The 16,018-nt window shown below is 40.9% G+C and overlaps 3 protein-coding genes across 7 annotated transcripts; all 3 read left to right on the forward strand.

Annotated features, from left to right (window-relative positions):
* Positions 1-1,431: 1,431 nt before the first annotated feature.
* On the forward strand, positions 1,432-2,950 carry LOC128256126 (uncharacterized). Its single transcript, XM_052986245.1, has one exon. The coding sequence runs from the start codon at positions 1,565-1,567 to the stop codon at positions 2,561-2,563; it is 999 nt and encodes a 332-aa protein (XP_052842205.1). The 5' UTR covers positions 1,432-1,564; the 3' UTR covers positions 2,564-2,950.
* Positions 2,951-11,827: 8,877 nt separating this feature from the next.
* On the forward strand, positions 11,828-13,930 carry LOC128263468 (cAMP-dependent protein kinase catalytic subunit 2). 4 transcript variants are annotated; one of them, XM_052998529.1, is made up of 5 exons: positions 11,828-12,214; positions 12,779-13,008; positions 13,074-13,239; positions 13,286-13,563; positions 13,630-13,930. In XM_052998529.1, the coding sequence occupies exons 1-5, from the start codon at positions 12,038-12,040 to the stop codon at positions 13,883-13,885; spliced, it is 1,107 nt and encodes a 368-aa protein (XP_052854489.1). In that variant the 5' UTR covers positions 11,828-12,037; the 3' UTR covers positions 13,886-13,930. The 4 variants fall into 4 exon arrangements, with proteins under 4 accessions (XP_052854489.1, XP_052854497.1, XP_052854515.1 ...); XM_052998537.1 differs by having other exon boundaries at positions 13,625-13,929; XM_052998555.1 differs by having other exon boundaries at positions 13,286-13,573; positions 13,625-13,762.
* Positions 13,931-14,095: 165 nt separating this feature from the next.
* LOC128263489 (cAMP-dependent protein kinase catalytic subunit 2) lies at positions 14,096-16,001 on the forward strand. 2 transcript variants are annotated; one of them, XM_052998576.1, is made up of 5 exons: positions 14,364-14,502; positions 14,573-14,651; positions 15,132-15,297; positions 15,357-15,634; positions 15,697-16,001. In XM_052998576.1, the coding sequence occupies exons 3-5, from the start codon at positions 15,247-15,249 to the stop codon at positions 15,908-15,910; spliced, it is 543 nt and encodes a 180-aa protein (XP_052854536.1). In that variant the 5' UTR covers positions 14,364-14,502; positions 14,573-14,651; positions 15,132-15,246; the 3' UTR covers positions 15,911-16,001. The 2 variants fall into 2 exon arrangements, with proteins under 2 accessions (XP_052854527.1, XP_052854536.1); XM_052998567.1 differs by having other exon boundaries at positions 14,096-14,651.
* The last annotated feature ends 17 nt before the right edge of the window (positions 16,002-16,018 follow it).

The raw sequence follows: 16,018 nt of genomic DNA on the forward strand, positions 1-16,018 counted from the left end.
CTCGCAACACGGCACTCCAGCTCACCTACCCATCGTAAATCGGAGAAAACGGAAAATGTGAGGAAATAGCTCATCTTCGCCGGGGGAATCGCATCGGATAATGCAGAATTTTCCATAGGCGTGGGTAGCCTCTCCAGAGATTGCAGAACATCGTTATAGCATACGCAGAAATTATTAAATGGTATTTTTTCCCCATCTATCCCAAATGTTCATCATAAATTCCCCGAAAAATATGATGACATATCGAAGAAATATTCGTATTCATAGCAATTAAGTGCAGACTTTATAGGTGGTAAACCAAAATACTCATGACTCTTGATAATAGTACAGTGAAAAATAAAGTACAGACTGAAATGTTTTACAATATACTTTTTAAGCTAAGTTATTTTTATAAAATAGTAGAAAATACCTTTTTTGATATTGTTTACACGTACTAACCTTATCTTTATTGTGGTACGATTTTTGTCATGTTATAGATATTTATAATCATTTTTTTGTGGTTTTTTTTATTGAATTTATAAATGTCCAAATAGTTTTCTTCTAATGTTATTTAATTTATATTTAAACAAAGTCCTTTCTGTCAGTGGGTGGTCATATTTTTGGCTTGGACAATTGCTAAACGTTGGTCTGTTAAATGGGGACGATACAGATCGAATGGGGATTTTATTTCAACGTTATTAACTTCAAATTACGCACACAAAAACGTTGAAAATACGGGGGCAGACAAGTCAATGTCCAATCCTTAATTGCAAAGGACAGCGTGTGGCGAAAATATTTTGCTCGCTGGCTGGGAAATATTTTCATGATGTAATAAATGAAATTAATTTTAATAATTGCAGCTTATTCGGGACTCGGATCGGTGGGCAATGCTCTCACAAAGGTTTATTTTTCCCCCTCCCTCGCTGGCTTTTATTTAGGCCACTTATTTTATTTTATTTCGGCCATGATTCGCGATGAGGCGAGTGTGCGCGAACGTTTGGCGATGACCATGAAAACTGCTTAATCGGAAGAATGAATATGAACGTTCCAATTGCGATTCCGCCCATCCCAGCCCCGCCCCAGATAATAAGCAGAAAACATAAATAAACGAGGAAAGAAGCGAATAAATGTGGAAATCCAAATGTTTTCCTTTCCGTTCTTCTTTTTATTTCATTTCTATTCTGATATTTTTTCCATCTTTTTTTCTTTTTTTGCAGCTACAGCAGCATTTTTAATATAGCGAAATTCGTTGTCATATTCTGTCTCGCCCCCCGTCTGATTTTTATGTGAACGAGCGTTTTTCGCATTTATAATGCGGGTCCATATATTTTCATGAACACTAAATTAAGCTGGGTAAAATTGGGATTCCTTTGACAACGCAATCACAGGAAAAATTACGAGAAATCTTACCAAACGTTTTTCGGTAAGCATAAACTACAAGAATTCAGTAAGCTTTGAGTTGCATGACAAATTTCAATCTATAGTAATCAGTTAAAAGTAATACAACAAACATAGGAAAATTTTCTACCATAAACAGACGAAATTTAAGTAACTTTTTTAATATTTTATATATTGGTTTAGTGCAATGGATGTCATTTGCAAATTTTTGAGCAGCGACTTGTCTTGTTTGGTTCAAAACATTTTCAGCATTCTTGGCTTTAGATCTTCAACTTCTTATACAGATGAAGAATTTGCTACTAAGAAAGTGAAGGGAAATGTTGAAGTTAGGGGACAAAATAATAAATCTCGTTTGGTAACGCGTCCTAGTTATACAATAAGACACCATTATCCGGGTCCTTTGATCACCTACGATGGTGAGGAGCGATGTGAGCCGCGTCTTATTCGCTTTTCGGACTTAAGCTGTAGCAAAATGGAAAAAATTTTAAAGGATGTTAAAGATGAGGACGAAGAAAACGAGAAGTGTGAAGAAATATGTGAAGAGGAGCCAGAGATACAGTGTCCTGACCAGGTAGACATAAAGTATACTCCAGAGAACGAGGAAAAAGGCTGCCAGACAAGTCAATCCGCAGAGACCTGCGGGCCTCAAGAAGATTCAGAGGATGAGTTATCAGAAGAATCAAATGCAAGGCTTTTGTACTTTGTAAAGAATCTCTTCCCCAAAAGAAAATGTATGAAAAATTGCAGGTTAAGTGGAGGAAAAGATGAAACCAGCGACATAAGCTTTAATGAAAATCCACCAACTAAAGAGGAGCTGGCAAACCATGAACATCGTGCAAGGGCTATATACGAAAACTATGTTGGGGAGCTGCCAAATGCACCATCTTGGAAATCTTTAAAGCCGGCGGAAAAGCTGCGTTTTCAGTGGAAAGCTTTCACAGGAGACGATCTGAAGGAAACTCCTTACGAAAATTTTTGTTTAACTTTCAACAAGAGTTTTCACAAGACTTATCCATGGGCCTCAGAACGCACTGTTCGAACTGAGGGGAGAATCACCTGGTGCCACCTGGATCACGGCGAGCGGATGCCCTTCATACTGCAGGCTCTACTGTATCAAGTGGCCAGCGGAGCCATCGATCCCGAAGATCAGTGTGCTGTTCGTAAACTTTTTCATAAGTTGAGATGAAGGGAAAAGAAAGGAAAAGAAGCGTTTTCCATTTCCATTTCGATTTTATACGAACCAGATGTTGTGTGGTCAATCTATTTCGGTGCTGAGCCTCAAAATTCGCAGCTCTTTCTTCCCTCGATTTCTGCTCTTGAACCAGATTTGTCGAGAATAATGGATCCCCTACTTCTGGCCAAGGTCGCCGCTGACATGGCATTGGCACTCGATTAACAATTAACGCAGCAGCATCCAAGGTCGCGCAGAATTAAGATGGAAAAAAAATCTCCACCTCTCTGGTGAAAATCTGGTCTGGGGAGGGGGGCCGAATCAATTTCCCATGCGCATACATTAGTAATAAAAATTTGTTGTACTCCCAAACAGAAACAAATAAAACAAACGAGAAGCAAACTTTTTAAAATGTAATTTCGCTGGCCGGCAAATAAATAAAATAGAATTGTGGCAAATCGAAAGTGAGAGCCAGGGAAATCAAAGTCCGCATCAGATCGTCGAATCAGACATTATGCTAATGGAAACCAGGGGGTGGGATGGGGGGCAAAGTCTGCGGCTGGTGTTGCGTTTTATTGAAAAGTCAAAGGAAAGTGGGTGGTTGGTGGGCCGACGTTTATGGCCGTTGACAACTTTTGTCGAGCCGGGCATATAAAACGAAATGAAATGGAAAACTAAACCGAAATAGGAAAACTCAAATGGCGAACGATTCGCCACGAACTCTAACTCAAAAGCAGAGTGTAACTGTATCGAAGGAGTCGCAATTTATTGTCCCAGATATCGACTTTTATAGTGGTCCGATTTCGATGCCTTTCCCTTTTTTTCTCCGGCTCATAATGCAAATGCTCAGCTCTCGGGGATTTTGGCGGATGCCCATCTCCTTGAGAATCGAGAAACAATTGGCATTCGGGATTTTCGCATGCCTGCCACCGCCAGTCCAACAACCCTTCCTCCCCCTGGAAAATCCGTCCCCTCAGCCCACACCCTTACCTCTTTTTTTATGGCGAAAGATTTGGTTGTTTTGATATTCGGCACTTTTATTGCCTCGACCCAAGTTCGCACCTCAATTTGTCTTCGTAAATGTGAAAAATGTGGAAATTAGTTGGCGGTCCAAGTTCGCCGGGTTCTTCCTCTTTTCGGTTGGGTTTATGGGCAAACATTTCATCAATCACGGAACGTGTCACACCTATCAGGACCGCTGACGCCTGGATCAGATGCAGATCGCCCCTTTGCCCCCTTTCAAAAGCTATGGCGAATCGTAAAAAAAGGAGTGTGAATGCCACGCCCCCCATCTTCAAGTTAAGTGTGAGTGAACTTAATGGCTGAGCCAGAAATCTCAGGCACACTTTTTGCCACTTAACTGAAAAAGAAGTTTAAGACATTCGCCACGGTTCTCATTATCAGATGATAAGCTTGAGAAATTTGTTTACATTTATTATATTTTATTATTTTATTATTTTTTACCCTTTAAATTGGAGAAAATGTATTGTAAAAACTTATTTCAAACTTATGGTGAACAAAGGGCTTTTTTTAATCAAGTAAAATTTTTTGCAAGAAGATGTATTAAGAAATTATAATAGCTACTTCCCAAAACTTTGCCTACAAATAGTTTATAACAAAAATAAAATGCTCTAAGCATGAAACCGTTGACTGAAATAGTAAACTTTGATTTCTGACAAAGGCTTCATAAATATGTGCCCATACCACGACATCACTCATCCATTTTTATGCAAAGTCGCAGGGCAAACACAGCACAGGACGTGGAAACCTATGGACAAACAACATTTGTCGATATCCAAACTCATGATGATGGCTTTATGGCCGAGAGACCCAATCAACCCCGAAAGCCGCTCTTAGTAAAGATTCCCCTGCCGATGGTCGCCATTAACATAACAATAATTATGGCTGCTACATTCTGGACTGACCATTTTGGCCCGGAGACTTTCGGCAAACACACTTACTATACTGTATAGATTGTGCAGTCATAAGCAGAATCCAGACATCCTGCATCCGGTCAAATGGATTTTTCTACCATTTTTTCCCCACGCGTGGGGTTGGTAAAATGTAAATCGCTAGATTGAACTGTGAATGTTCCACGTAATTAACTTCAATTGGAATTGGGGCAAAATGCCAGATTCCTGTTTTCCTCGTTTCCTGAATGTGTTCCTGGTATACTTGTAATTTCTACGCTGCATTTTGCTCATTAGGCGAGAGCGGACATAAATTTCGATCAAAAGCATAAATTGACAGGCGTCGAGATTTAAGAGGCGGCAGCTTAGCTCGCTTAAGATGCTCCGTATCCTCGGGCAAATCCAATTTCCGAGCAGGACTCGCACGTACGGCGGAGTGGAGCGGCCGCCTGCAACACTTTCGGATCTCAGGATTCAGGATTTCAGGATTCAGGACTCGCCTTAGTCGACCGTTTATGTGAGCAGGTCATGTCGCGGTCATAAATACAACAATGCCGCCGCCGCCGCCATCGCCATAGCCAAAACTTTCGCGAGTGTCGCGAGCGCCATAAATTTCGCTCGCAAAAACTCACGGATTTATGTTTGCGAAGCGCAGGAGATAGGACTTGGGAAATTTTTGGAAAATGTGGAGGGGGCGATGAGGGGTCACATCCTCGAGATATAATCCACTTTAAAGTTTCCATTCCTCGGCTTTCTTGTCTCGGTTTCAGCCCCATTCATGTGATAGGCTAAGGAAATCCGCTTTTGGCAGCCACATGCACTGCTCTTCTTCTCTGACACGACATCTTATCCAATTTGCATTTAACGCATTTTTTTGGCCAATTTCGTTTGGCTCTCAGCGCTCAGCGCTCAGCTTTCAGCCCGTAAACTTCTTTTTCAACAAATCCCATTTGCAGCGATTTGCATTTAAGGCTGTCCGTGAAATCGAGACGAGCACACACAAAAATTAATAAAAGTGCCTGCTGGTTCGCCCGCCATATACCATTTTTTCCGGGGCCCCGACCGCAAGTAAAAATGTTCAATAAACGTCCGGCCCGTAACGAGAAGTCCAACCGCAAACGCCTTCAATAGCCGGAGTCTCGGACATCCAGGGGTCCGGCAGTCAATTTGGAATTTTTCAACGTTTTAGACGTTTCTACCAAGAGCGGGAATAGGCAATGTGGGCTATGGACTATGGGATATGTTATAAAGGATGTAGGAGCAGCTGACTTTGACAGCGCCGCCCGCTGGCCGTTAGTTACTCCTAGTTTGCGGTTCCGCTGCTCGAAAAATTGGAGGGATCCGAGATGGGTCCAATTAAAAAACAAAAACAGACACGACCTCAATTTGTAGACGTGTTCTCCGACTAAGAGATACCTATAGTAATCCATACAGTATATTTTACACTTTAATTGCTAGCAATTATAAATACATAATTCCTTCAAAACAAATGGAGTCTTTTGATTTAAAAAAAAATTTTTATTTTATCTGATTTTTTACAGATAAAACTGAAACGAAATCTTTATTTTTGAAACGATTTGAGAACTGAATAATCTGTAAATAAATAAGTGTTTATTATAGATATTAAAATAAAACAGAATTTGTCATAGAAACCAAATTTATGCTTTATAAATTTTAAAATATTGGGTATTGAAAATGTCTTAATAAAATAATAATTAAATTACCACGGAAATATCTGAAAAAATTTAAAAACAAGGCCCTAGACTACTGTTTAAGATTCTTTGGTATAGATATGAAACTTCAAAGTACTATAAAGGTGTTATATTATTTAGTATTAAATTAATTAGTACTTATTAAAACTTAAACCTTTTTTTTGGGTGAAGTAATTGTAAAATTATTAAAGTTATTTAAATCTTGGTCTTAAAAAATTTAAACTGGATTTAATTAATGGCTTTGCAAATTCTTACGTTTTTCATTACATAAATAAGCTTTGTCAAACAAATAAAGTCAAATGATGTTTATGATTCTATTTAAAAACATGGCTTCCTTCTGCAACATCATACCCCGAATCAAATCCATTAAAAGCATTCGAGTCCGTTGCATTTGCCAACAAGTTGGGTGGGCGTGACCGCCTCTTGGCATCGATGCACTGAGCGAAAAATGCGCAGCATTCTGGGAGCAGCTGCCTGAAACAGAGAGCGATCAGAGTGGGTGGTTGTGAGCAGGGAGCAGGAAGCAGGGAGCAGGGATGGCATGGGAATGGGAGGAGACCTGTCCTGGCCGGGTCCAACTATTAATTAGGTTGTTAATTTTGCATTTGGCGAGCGTCGCTGGCTTTTCCCGTGAAAATCGCAGCGCAGCGGAGCGGAGGCGACGAAATGGAAAACACACGTGCCATGTGGCACGATGATAAATCTCCGCATTTGTGCGACACCATAAGGGAACACATGTCGCAGCTTGGCCGCACTTCCCGTGGTTGCACCTCATCCTCGTCGTTTTTACCCCTAAAACTCCTCCATTTTCACCCCCTTCTGCGGAATGCACCTGTCTCAATTAAGCGTGCAAATCGCATGCCTGTCAAAATAAAATGTTTGGCGTGTAAAAATATGTTGGCAGCCAGCGGAGATCTAAGGCGATCATAAAGATGCCCGGAATATGGCCAAAGTTTTCTTTTGCGAGATGCCAAAAGGGAGGATCCGGGATAGGGATTCGCGAATGGGACACACCCAGAAGATGTCGTTGTCAACATTACTTTGATCATGCCTCAGGTTGATTATTTGCACTGCATTTTGGGACTGCTTTACGAGATCGAAAGGAATGCAAATGCATCTCTAATGATGTTCATGCGTAGTAAAAACATGTGTTAATTGAGTGCGAAGGGATCTTACTGCTTAAAAAGTTTATAAAATGTTTATAAATATCATTTAATTATTTATATCATAACAAGGAGAAATGTCTCTGTAGCCCTTTTAATTTTGACAAGACTATTGTGAGCAATAAAAAATATAGTTGTTTTGTAAGCATTTATAGAAAAAGGTTATTTAAATTGACGAAATTGTCAATTCATGAATGCACAAGGTACACAAACTTTTTAAAATGATGAACAATTTCCGAAACAGATGTAAATCAAACGCTTTGTCTGCTCTTCGTTGACAGTGTTGATGTTTTGATGGATTTCATTTGGTCTGCACTGATTTTACCAAATTGAGCAACAGTCTGTGAGGCGATGGGCTGCCTCGAATCAAATTGATTTTTTGCTAAATAATTTCCCCCGAAACGCGGCATCAACGCCTCGTTAATTAGAGGATGCCCGCCTGTCGAGTGGAGCTAAAACTAAACAGCCGCGACAGTCTGCGGGGCAATTGACATTTTGATAAATCCAGGGGATGGGCGGCCGAATATATATATATGGCTACACATGTTCGCCTGTTCATCTTTAAATCAGATAGACGCAGTGCAAAACTTAATGATCTGTGCCTAAATGGAGAGAGACCGAAGTCAGATATGACAAGTAAAAAAGAATTTATGGCACTAAACAACATCAACAAAGGCAGTGGCTGCAAACTAACCACCCCGTATCGCATTTCCCCCCGTCCTTGCTAAATTTTATCAGCCTCAACGAGAGACAGAGAAATTCGCACAAATCACGCAAAAATGCTGCACACTTAACGTGAGGGTGAATTGTTAGGAAAAAATTGTATTGAGGGGATGGGGATTTAGCGTGACAAGGGTGAGCCCAGAAACTGATAAGAACTTGCAGCCTAATGCAGGCAGACTCATCTCCTCAACAACTAAATTTTACAACAATTTCCGATTTCCATTCGGCGGGGACGATAGGACAAAGGACAAAGGACTCTGGCCAAGTGGCAGCATTTCAATTGCCCCCCGAATATAGAAAAAAACCGAATTGAAAAGTCATAAATTGTGGAGCGGCATTTAGAAGCGGACTGGCACGGAAATGATCACCATGCGTGACCAATTATTGAAATACGACTTTAATTGAATTTCAATAAAATGTTGAGCATTTTGCACTCGCCGGCGGAAGAGGAAGTGGAGTAGGTCCTGGGACTAGGATCACAACCAGAACCCATAACCAAATACCCAAAACCGGTTCATGTTTATTTATGGCAAATAGCAAAATGTTAAAACTGTGGCAATTGTTTTATTCCGCGCTTTTGTTGCCATTATTTGTCCGTGCATTTGGCATGCCGGAAAATTCACGAATACGCCCCAATATCGATATAGTCTCGGCCGATTTGGGGGCAATTTGTTTAGAATATGGCTATAACGCTGCTGGCCGTGTGTGTGAACCTGATGTCCGCGGATCCTACTGATTTATGGCCAACGGGTTGTGTCAATAGTTCGTGGCTGATTTATGAATTTGCCCCCGGCAAGGTAGCTCCAGCTGGGCAAGGGAAATTATGAAAATTATTGTCAAGCCAAAAGTTCACCGCCCGGTGGAATACCCCTCATATGGACGAAATCAGCCAACTGCAAAATGTCAAATCGGCCCACCCGCAGAGTAGTTCCATGGTGATTACTCTGGGTCTGCACTGGGAGAAACGAAAATACCAATAAGAGCAGACAGCATTTTACTTTCTAAAATAAAACTCTTTATTTAATAACGCGTGCCATATGTTTTCATATCAATTCGGAAATTGTATTTGAATTATCTCTTAATATTTCTTCAATTTTTTTATTTTAATGTAAAATGTTTTAATTCCTTTATTTTAGTTTTGTACTAATTTTTTGTACTTTTTTTTTAATCTTACACCTCATCAGCTTTCTGTACATATTTATATTTCTGAAAATATTTGTTAAAAAAACTTGTATTATTTAAATTACCAAAATCTTTTATGTGTTCGTTTTCTGAGCTAAACTTTTGATTGGTACAGAGTAATAAAAATAAAACTGCTGTCTTTCGATACCATAAGCAGCATTCGAGATAAACGACTTGTTATTTGTGAATCCTAGTATTTTGAAACCATATTTTCTCCGAGTGCAAGTCCAAATCAAGGGATTACAAGCGACAATTCGAGGCGAACACTGGATGGAATCAATCGGACTGCCTGAAATGGGGGTGGAGTTGGAGGCTCGTTGATTGAAGGTGGAAAGCCGCTGCTGGGCCGTGTGTTTTCGGGGTGGAATCGAGTGGAAAGGAAAACCTTTGCCATCCGATTGGCAAGGGTTCATCGGCTGTCGGGTGTCGATTTTCGTGCATAGTATTTGACAACGGCGCATGACAGAAAGTCACATGCCCAGCGGATTAGTTACACCTTCTGAATTCGAGCACACGTCGCAAACGGTGAGGTGGAAGGTTTTTGCGCCGGGATTCTCATCCGGTGGCAGCTACATTGTTGCTGTCCGCTGAACTGTGAGCTGAATTGAATGCCAAATGTCCAAAAGCCGAATACCGAATACCGAATGCATTTTCCGGCCAGCGAATGCAGAGCGTGCCTTGATTTATTCCCGATTGTGCGGAGATTAGCGCTAATGGCTGAGGCCAGTCCGCCGGCAGCTGCTTTTCCGGCACTCTTTTTCAGTGGTCGGAGGGCAGGGGGTTGGAAAACTGAAACCTTTCAGCATAATTGAATTTGGCCATATAGTCCCGGGACATTCACCTACTTAAGCCCAAAAAATGGCCTCTGATAACTAAGCCAAATATTAGCCAGGCGGCCAAAGACAAATGCCATGTGTGTCAACAGTTCATCGAGGCGTCAATTACTTTGCATAGCGTTTGGGCAGAATCCTAAAGGGGAACGGCGGATTGAGTCCTTCAAGACAACAAATGAATTTTAAGTGCGACTATGGCCAAAAGAAACGGCCAAGAAACGTGAGCGTGCGACTTAATCTGCTCTTGGCCCGCTTAGCACACACATATATGTGGGGGATATGGAGGATACTAGGCCTTCCAGATATTATCCGCTTGTTTATGGCCGTCGTTAACATATCTTAGCCAACTGGAGTTTATCTGGCGGCAGCTGTGGGCTGTGGGCTCTGGGCCACTGGGCTCTAAGTTAAATGAGCCGGGATTTCAAATGGAATATACTATACCATTCACATACATTGGCTAAGTGAAATTGTTTAGTTTTTGCACGACTCCCGCCGCTTGCAGTGCAAGTGAAAGTTCCTAAGTACGTGACGATTTGTTTCATTTTAAGCGAATTAAAATCTAGAGTCAGATGAGTCAGTTGGCCACTTTCATTAGCTCATCCAACCCCTTGATACAAAAAATCCCATATTGCCTGCCAATCAATAATGAAGTTCTCCGGCACTCGAGAATAAATGCCAGGGCATTAGGCCAGGCCAAAGCGTATTTAGAAACCCATTTTCACATGTCACATAAGGACCAAACTAAACCAAAGCTGACCCAATCTGCCAATCTGAATGCCGACCCGGCCGAAAAGATAATGATTAATTGTCAATTTAGGTGGGACAATGACAACAGACTGGCCCACTCGGCCCGAAATGGCCAATAAACGGTTCGGTCGACAGTTACCTTAAAAGCCTGCAACAATTCGGGCATCCGGTGCCCAAAGCCTACCAAATACACCATCCCATCCCATGGATACCCACTCACATGTCCATCAACATGAAGATGCGGTCTGGAGTTCCGAACTCGACTGGCCTGACATGTGGAAATAAATGTACTAGAAAATTACCAACTTATGTAATCTTGGTTAGCATCATTTATCAAGCGGACGTTTTGCAATTTTTCTTACTTTTGCGGCCAGGAGGCAGCCAGAACAGGACGAGAGGACCAGACTCCAGACTCCAGACTCTAGGACCAGCACCAGTACATGTCGAGAAGTCGGACTCAGACACACATGTGTGTGGACTCAGTCACAGTCGCAGGAAATTGCCATTTCTCAGGCGTCCTGGAAGGAGGAGATGAATTTGTCATACCTTGAGAAAAGGCTCTGTCGGCTAATTGAAAGAAGTGGTCCTTGACTTGGGCCACAGATTTCAGGAACTTCACATTCTTGAAGTTCCTTTTACCTGAAGTATAACTACTGCATAGGAATTATGCCAAGTTTGAAAACGTAGTGAATACATTTAGGAAAATTAATTACAAAACGTATATGGCGACTTTGAGAGATTCTTTTCTAGAAAAGAAAAATGTTGCCAGTTTTGCAAATTTCATTCCAACCATTTATTAAAAAGAGACCATGCATTGCATTGGAGAACATTAAATTTAAATAAAAATTAAAATAAATTAAATTTAAACTTTAAGCTAGAAATTCTATTTGATTGGAAATTTGTTGGCGAATTTAAAGATGAATGGCCTTCGATCTTTTAACCATTACTTCTATTTGCTTTAACTTTGGCCAGAATAATACTCACAGCCATTCCTCTTACGCCAGAATTTTCCACTGTGGCTTTGACTCCGTTGTCACTGATCATCTGTTTATTGTGTAAATGTGATGAAATTCCAAATTTCAAGTGTATCGAGCACCAAAAGCGCCCATTACCACATAGAGTTACCATTGAAAATCGCTTCGCTAGTTCAGCTCCGCAACGGAAGCCACTCGCGAAGGCGCGTTAAGATGCGAGCTTGGCCGGATAGCGGATTGCTGTTATGAGCCAGCACAATACGCAGTACTCCTTTAACTCCAAGGAAGACTACAACACCACCCTGGAAAACATGAGTCGAGAGTTTGAAGAACGCTGGAACCACCAGACGCAGTCGCCCTACACCAATCTGGAGAACTATGTAACGCGTGCTGTCCTCGGCAACGGCAGCTTTGGCACTGTGGTGAGTCCTTAACCCAGTGATCGTGCCTATCCCCAACTTTTTTAACCCAAAAAATTTCCAAAGAGATTCTATTGCTGCTTTGGCACTGTGAGAAGTCCATAAGCTTCTGAAAAAAAAAACCTGTCCTCAATTCTTTTAAGCCCCAATGTTACTGAATTGAGTCCATAACTTATATAGCTTTGAACCGAAATACGAATGTCTTGAATTATTTATAAAAATTTCAATATTTTTAATTGAGCTTTAAATTTTTTTGGGTTTTTTTTTTTCAAAACTAAATAAATATAGATCTGACTATTTTTGTATAACATATATTTTTATGTTATGCTTAAACTCAATTTTAAATTTTTTCAACTTCTTTGTAAAATAAAACTAAAAGTGGAAAACTAAATACATATAAATCTGAATTTTATTGTATAAAATAAGTACTTCTCTTTCTATGTTGTGCTAAATATTCAAAATAAATAAATTAAATACAAAATCCTTTACATAACCGTCAAAAATTTTCAAATATAAGATTTTTATATAATTTGCGTATTGAACTTAAGGGAGTTATACCATTTTTAGATGCTGGTCAAGGAGAAAGTTGGCAAGAACTATTATGCCGCCAAGATGATGAGCAAGGAGGATCTGGTGCGTCTCAAGCAGGTGGCCCACGTCCACAACGAGAAGCACGTGCTGAATGCCGCCCGATTCCCGTTCCTCATCCACCTGGTGGACTCCACCAAGTGCTTCGACTACCTCTACTTGATCCTGCCCCTAGTCAATGGCGGCGAGCTGTTCAGCTACCATCGCAGGTGAGTATCCCTGGTTCCATCTGTTTGCAGACTGAGGATTAATGGATCTTCCCCCAAACAAAAAGGGTTCGCAAGTTCAACGAGAAGCAGGCCCGCTTCTATGCCTGTCAGGTGGCTTTAGCCCTCGAGTATATGCACAAAATGCACCTCATGTACCGGGACCTTAAGCCAGAGAACATCCTGCTCGACCAGCGAGGCTATATCAAGCTCACGGACTTTGGTTTTACAAAGGTGGGTTAAGAATTTCCCTATGAATACACTAATTTTAAAACCCCAGCGAGTGGACGGCCGCACTTCGACCCTGTGTGGAACTCCGGAATATTTGGCCCCGGAGATTGTGCAACTCAGGCCTTATAACAAGTCGGTGGACTGGTGGGCCTTTGGAATCCTGGTATACGAGTTTGTGGCGGGCCGCTCTCCCTTTGCCATTCACAATCGCGATGTCATTCTGATGTATTCCAAGATCTGTGTCTGCGACTACAAGATGCCCAGCTATTTTACTGCCCAGCTTAAGAATCTTGTCGAGAGCTTGATGCAGGTGGACACCTCAAAGCGGTGAGTGAAGGTGGGAGTGGGTCAGGGACATCCAGGAGTAGCTCATGCCACCACTCCTCAGTTTAGGAAACTCGCAAGAGGGCGCCATCGATGTGAAGGGTCATCCATGGTTTGTGGGAGTCGACTGGTACGGCATCCTCAACCAGGAGGTGGCCGCCCCCTACTTGCCCACCATCAGCGGCGCCGAGGATCTGTCCAACTTCGAGAACTTCCAGTTCAAGGACCGCCTGAAGTCCCGAATAAACCGGCATCCCGATTTATTTGCGAATTTTTAAATGTATGTTTGTCCGTAGAAATTGTCGTTTTTTCAGTTTATATCTAATTTGGGCATTGATAAACGTGTGGTGTTTTTTTAAGGAAAGATGTTTAAAACTTAAATACTCTAGTATATGCTTAGACAACTCTTAACAAAAATGAGTTTTTAAAAATAAATCAAATAATTTGTTATATATAAATAGGTGTTGAATGTGTGGTAATTCATAAATTGAGAATGGTTATGTAACTATTTTCTATTATCCAAGTAGCCTAATTTATTTAAGTCATTTAATATTTAACTGCGTTGCAAACTTTTTATAATGATATAAAAAAATATAAAAAATTCAAAATTCTGGTAAATTTAATAGTAGCAATTAGAGCTAAGAGCCCAAAAAGCGAAATTAGGGAAGTGGAGTTGCAATGGGACCGTCACCAGAACAACCGCAAATGCATTTTAGTCCCAAGGTGGACTACATCCTAATCTTGGACAAGTTGCGCGAGGACTTCAACAAGAAGTTTGAACTCAACATTCCATCGCCCAGCAGGGGATTGGATGACTACGATGTGAAGGCCACCCTGGGATCCGGTTCCTTTGGCAAGGTGCAATTGGTGAAAGAGCGGGAATCCGGGGCATACTTCGCCTCCAAGCAGCTGAGCAAGGATCAGATTATCAAGACCAAGCAGGTGAGCCACGTGATGAGCGAGAAGAACGTGCTGCGATCAATGATGTTCCCGAACACGGTCAACCTGATAGCCTCCTTCAAGGATTACGACAGCCTGTACCTAGTCCTGCCGCTAATTGGCGGTGGAGAGCTTTTCACCTACCACAGAAAGTGAGTAATCAATCAGAACATTGAAAGCAAAGATATAAGCAATAGTAAGTGTAGCTTCACGGTAAATTTAAAATCGTGGTATAATATTTTATACTTAATTTAAATATTTTTCGCTTTGATTTTCATCTAATGCGATTTTTAGTTATTTTATGAAAATATTAATGTTTTTCTTACATTTTGTATTTGAATTTTTTGGAAGTGATTTTAATATCTGAAAGTATAGTTTAAATTTAAATTATATTTAAATTAGCTACAATTTATTTATTTAAAATATAATATTATCCACATTAATTGTAATAGTTTAGTATTAAATCTTGCAATTTGATTTGCTTGATTAATACTATGATTTTATATTTATTTATTTATTTAAATATACACAAATTGTTGTGTTCATTGTAGGCAAATATTTATTTTTGCAATTCAACTTCATTTTTATTTTATCAGTTTAGCTATTTACCAAGCTTTGATACTTTTCTGTAGAGTTCGAAAGTTTACTGAGAAGCAAGCTCGTTTCTATGCTGCCCAGGTTTTCTTGGCTCTGGAGTACCTGCATCATTGCAGTCTGCTCTATCGAGATCTCAAGCCCGAAAACATAATGATGGACAAGAACGGGTATTTGAAAGTGACGGATTTCGGATTTGCCAAGGTCTACCACCTAAAATTTCCATATTAAAGAAATATTTCAAAGTCATAACCAACTTACAGAAAGTGGAAACGCGCACAATGACTTTGTGTGGCACGCCGGAGTACCTGCCACCGGAGATCATCCAATCGAAGCCGTATGGAACCAGCGTGGACTGGTGGGCTTTTGGCGTGCTGGTCTTTGAATTTGTGGCCGGTCACTCGCCATTTTCCGCCCACAATCGGGATGTGATGAGCATGTACAATAAGATCTGCGAGGGGGACTACAAGATGCCCAGCTATTTCAGTGGGGCTCTACGTCATTTGGTGGATCATTTGCTGCAGGTGGATCTCTCAAAGCGGTATATATATATTTTTTGAATATTTAAATTGATGACCCCAATCGTGTATCTTTGTTTTTCAGTTATGGCAACCTGATCAACGGCAACAAGGACATCAAGGAACACGAATGGTTCAAGGACGTGGAGTGGATACCCCTGCTAAATCAAACGATTAATGCACCCTATGTGCCCAACATCAGCAATCCGGAGGATTTATCCAACTTCGATAAGGTCTCTGATAAACCTCGGCCCAAGGCCAAAACCATGCGACATGAGGAGGCATTTGCGGATTTCTAAACTGTGTTTAACTTGTGATAAGTTTGATTTTGTAAGGTTTCGGCAGCATTAGCTAAACAATCAACTGAAGATCACCCGAATTTTTCATCGATATGCCACAGCTGCTGC

The sequence above is a fragment of the Drosophila gunungcola genome, chromosome 3R, assembly GCF_025200985.1.
Source record: "Drosophila gunungcola strain Sukarami chromosome 3R, Dgunungcola_SK_2, whole genome shotgun sequence".
In the NCBI taxonomy this organism is placed as follows: Eukaryota; Metazoa; Arthropoda; class Insecta; order Diptera; family Drosophilidae; genus Drosophila; species Drosophila gunungcola.

Coding starts and splice junctions, on each gene's coding strand:
- LOC128256126 (XM_052986245.1), top strand. CDS start 1,565: ATGGATGTCATTTGCAAATTTTTGAGCAGCGACTTGTCTTGTTTGGTT.
- LOC128263468 (XM_052998529.1), top strand. CDS start 12,038: ATGAGCCAGCACAATACGCAGTACTCCTTTAACTCCAAGGAAGACTAC. Junction 12,215..12,778: donor ACGGCAGCTTTGGCACTGTG/GTGAGTCCTTAA, acceptor TACCATTTTTAG/ATGCTGGTCAAGGAGAAAGT. Junction 13,240..13,285: donor CGGACTTTGGTTTTACAAAG/GTGGGTTAAGAA, acceptor TTAAAACCCCAG/CGAGTGGACGGCCGCACTTC.
- LOC128263489 (XM_052998567.1), top strand. CDS start 14,239: ATGGGACCGTCACCAGAACAACCGCAAATGCATTTTAGTCCCAAGGTG. Junction 14,652..15,131: donor CTTTTCACCTACCACAGAAA/GTGAGTAATCAA, acceptor ACTTTTCTGTAG/AGTTCGAAAGTTTACTGAGA. Junction 15,635..15,696: donor CAGGTGGATCTCTCAAAGCG/GTATATATATAT, acceptor TTTGTTTTTCAG/TTATGGCAACCTGATCAACG.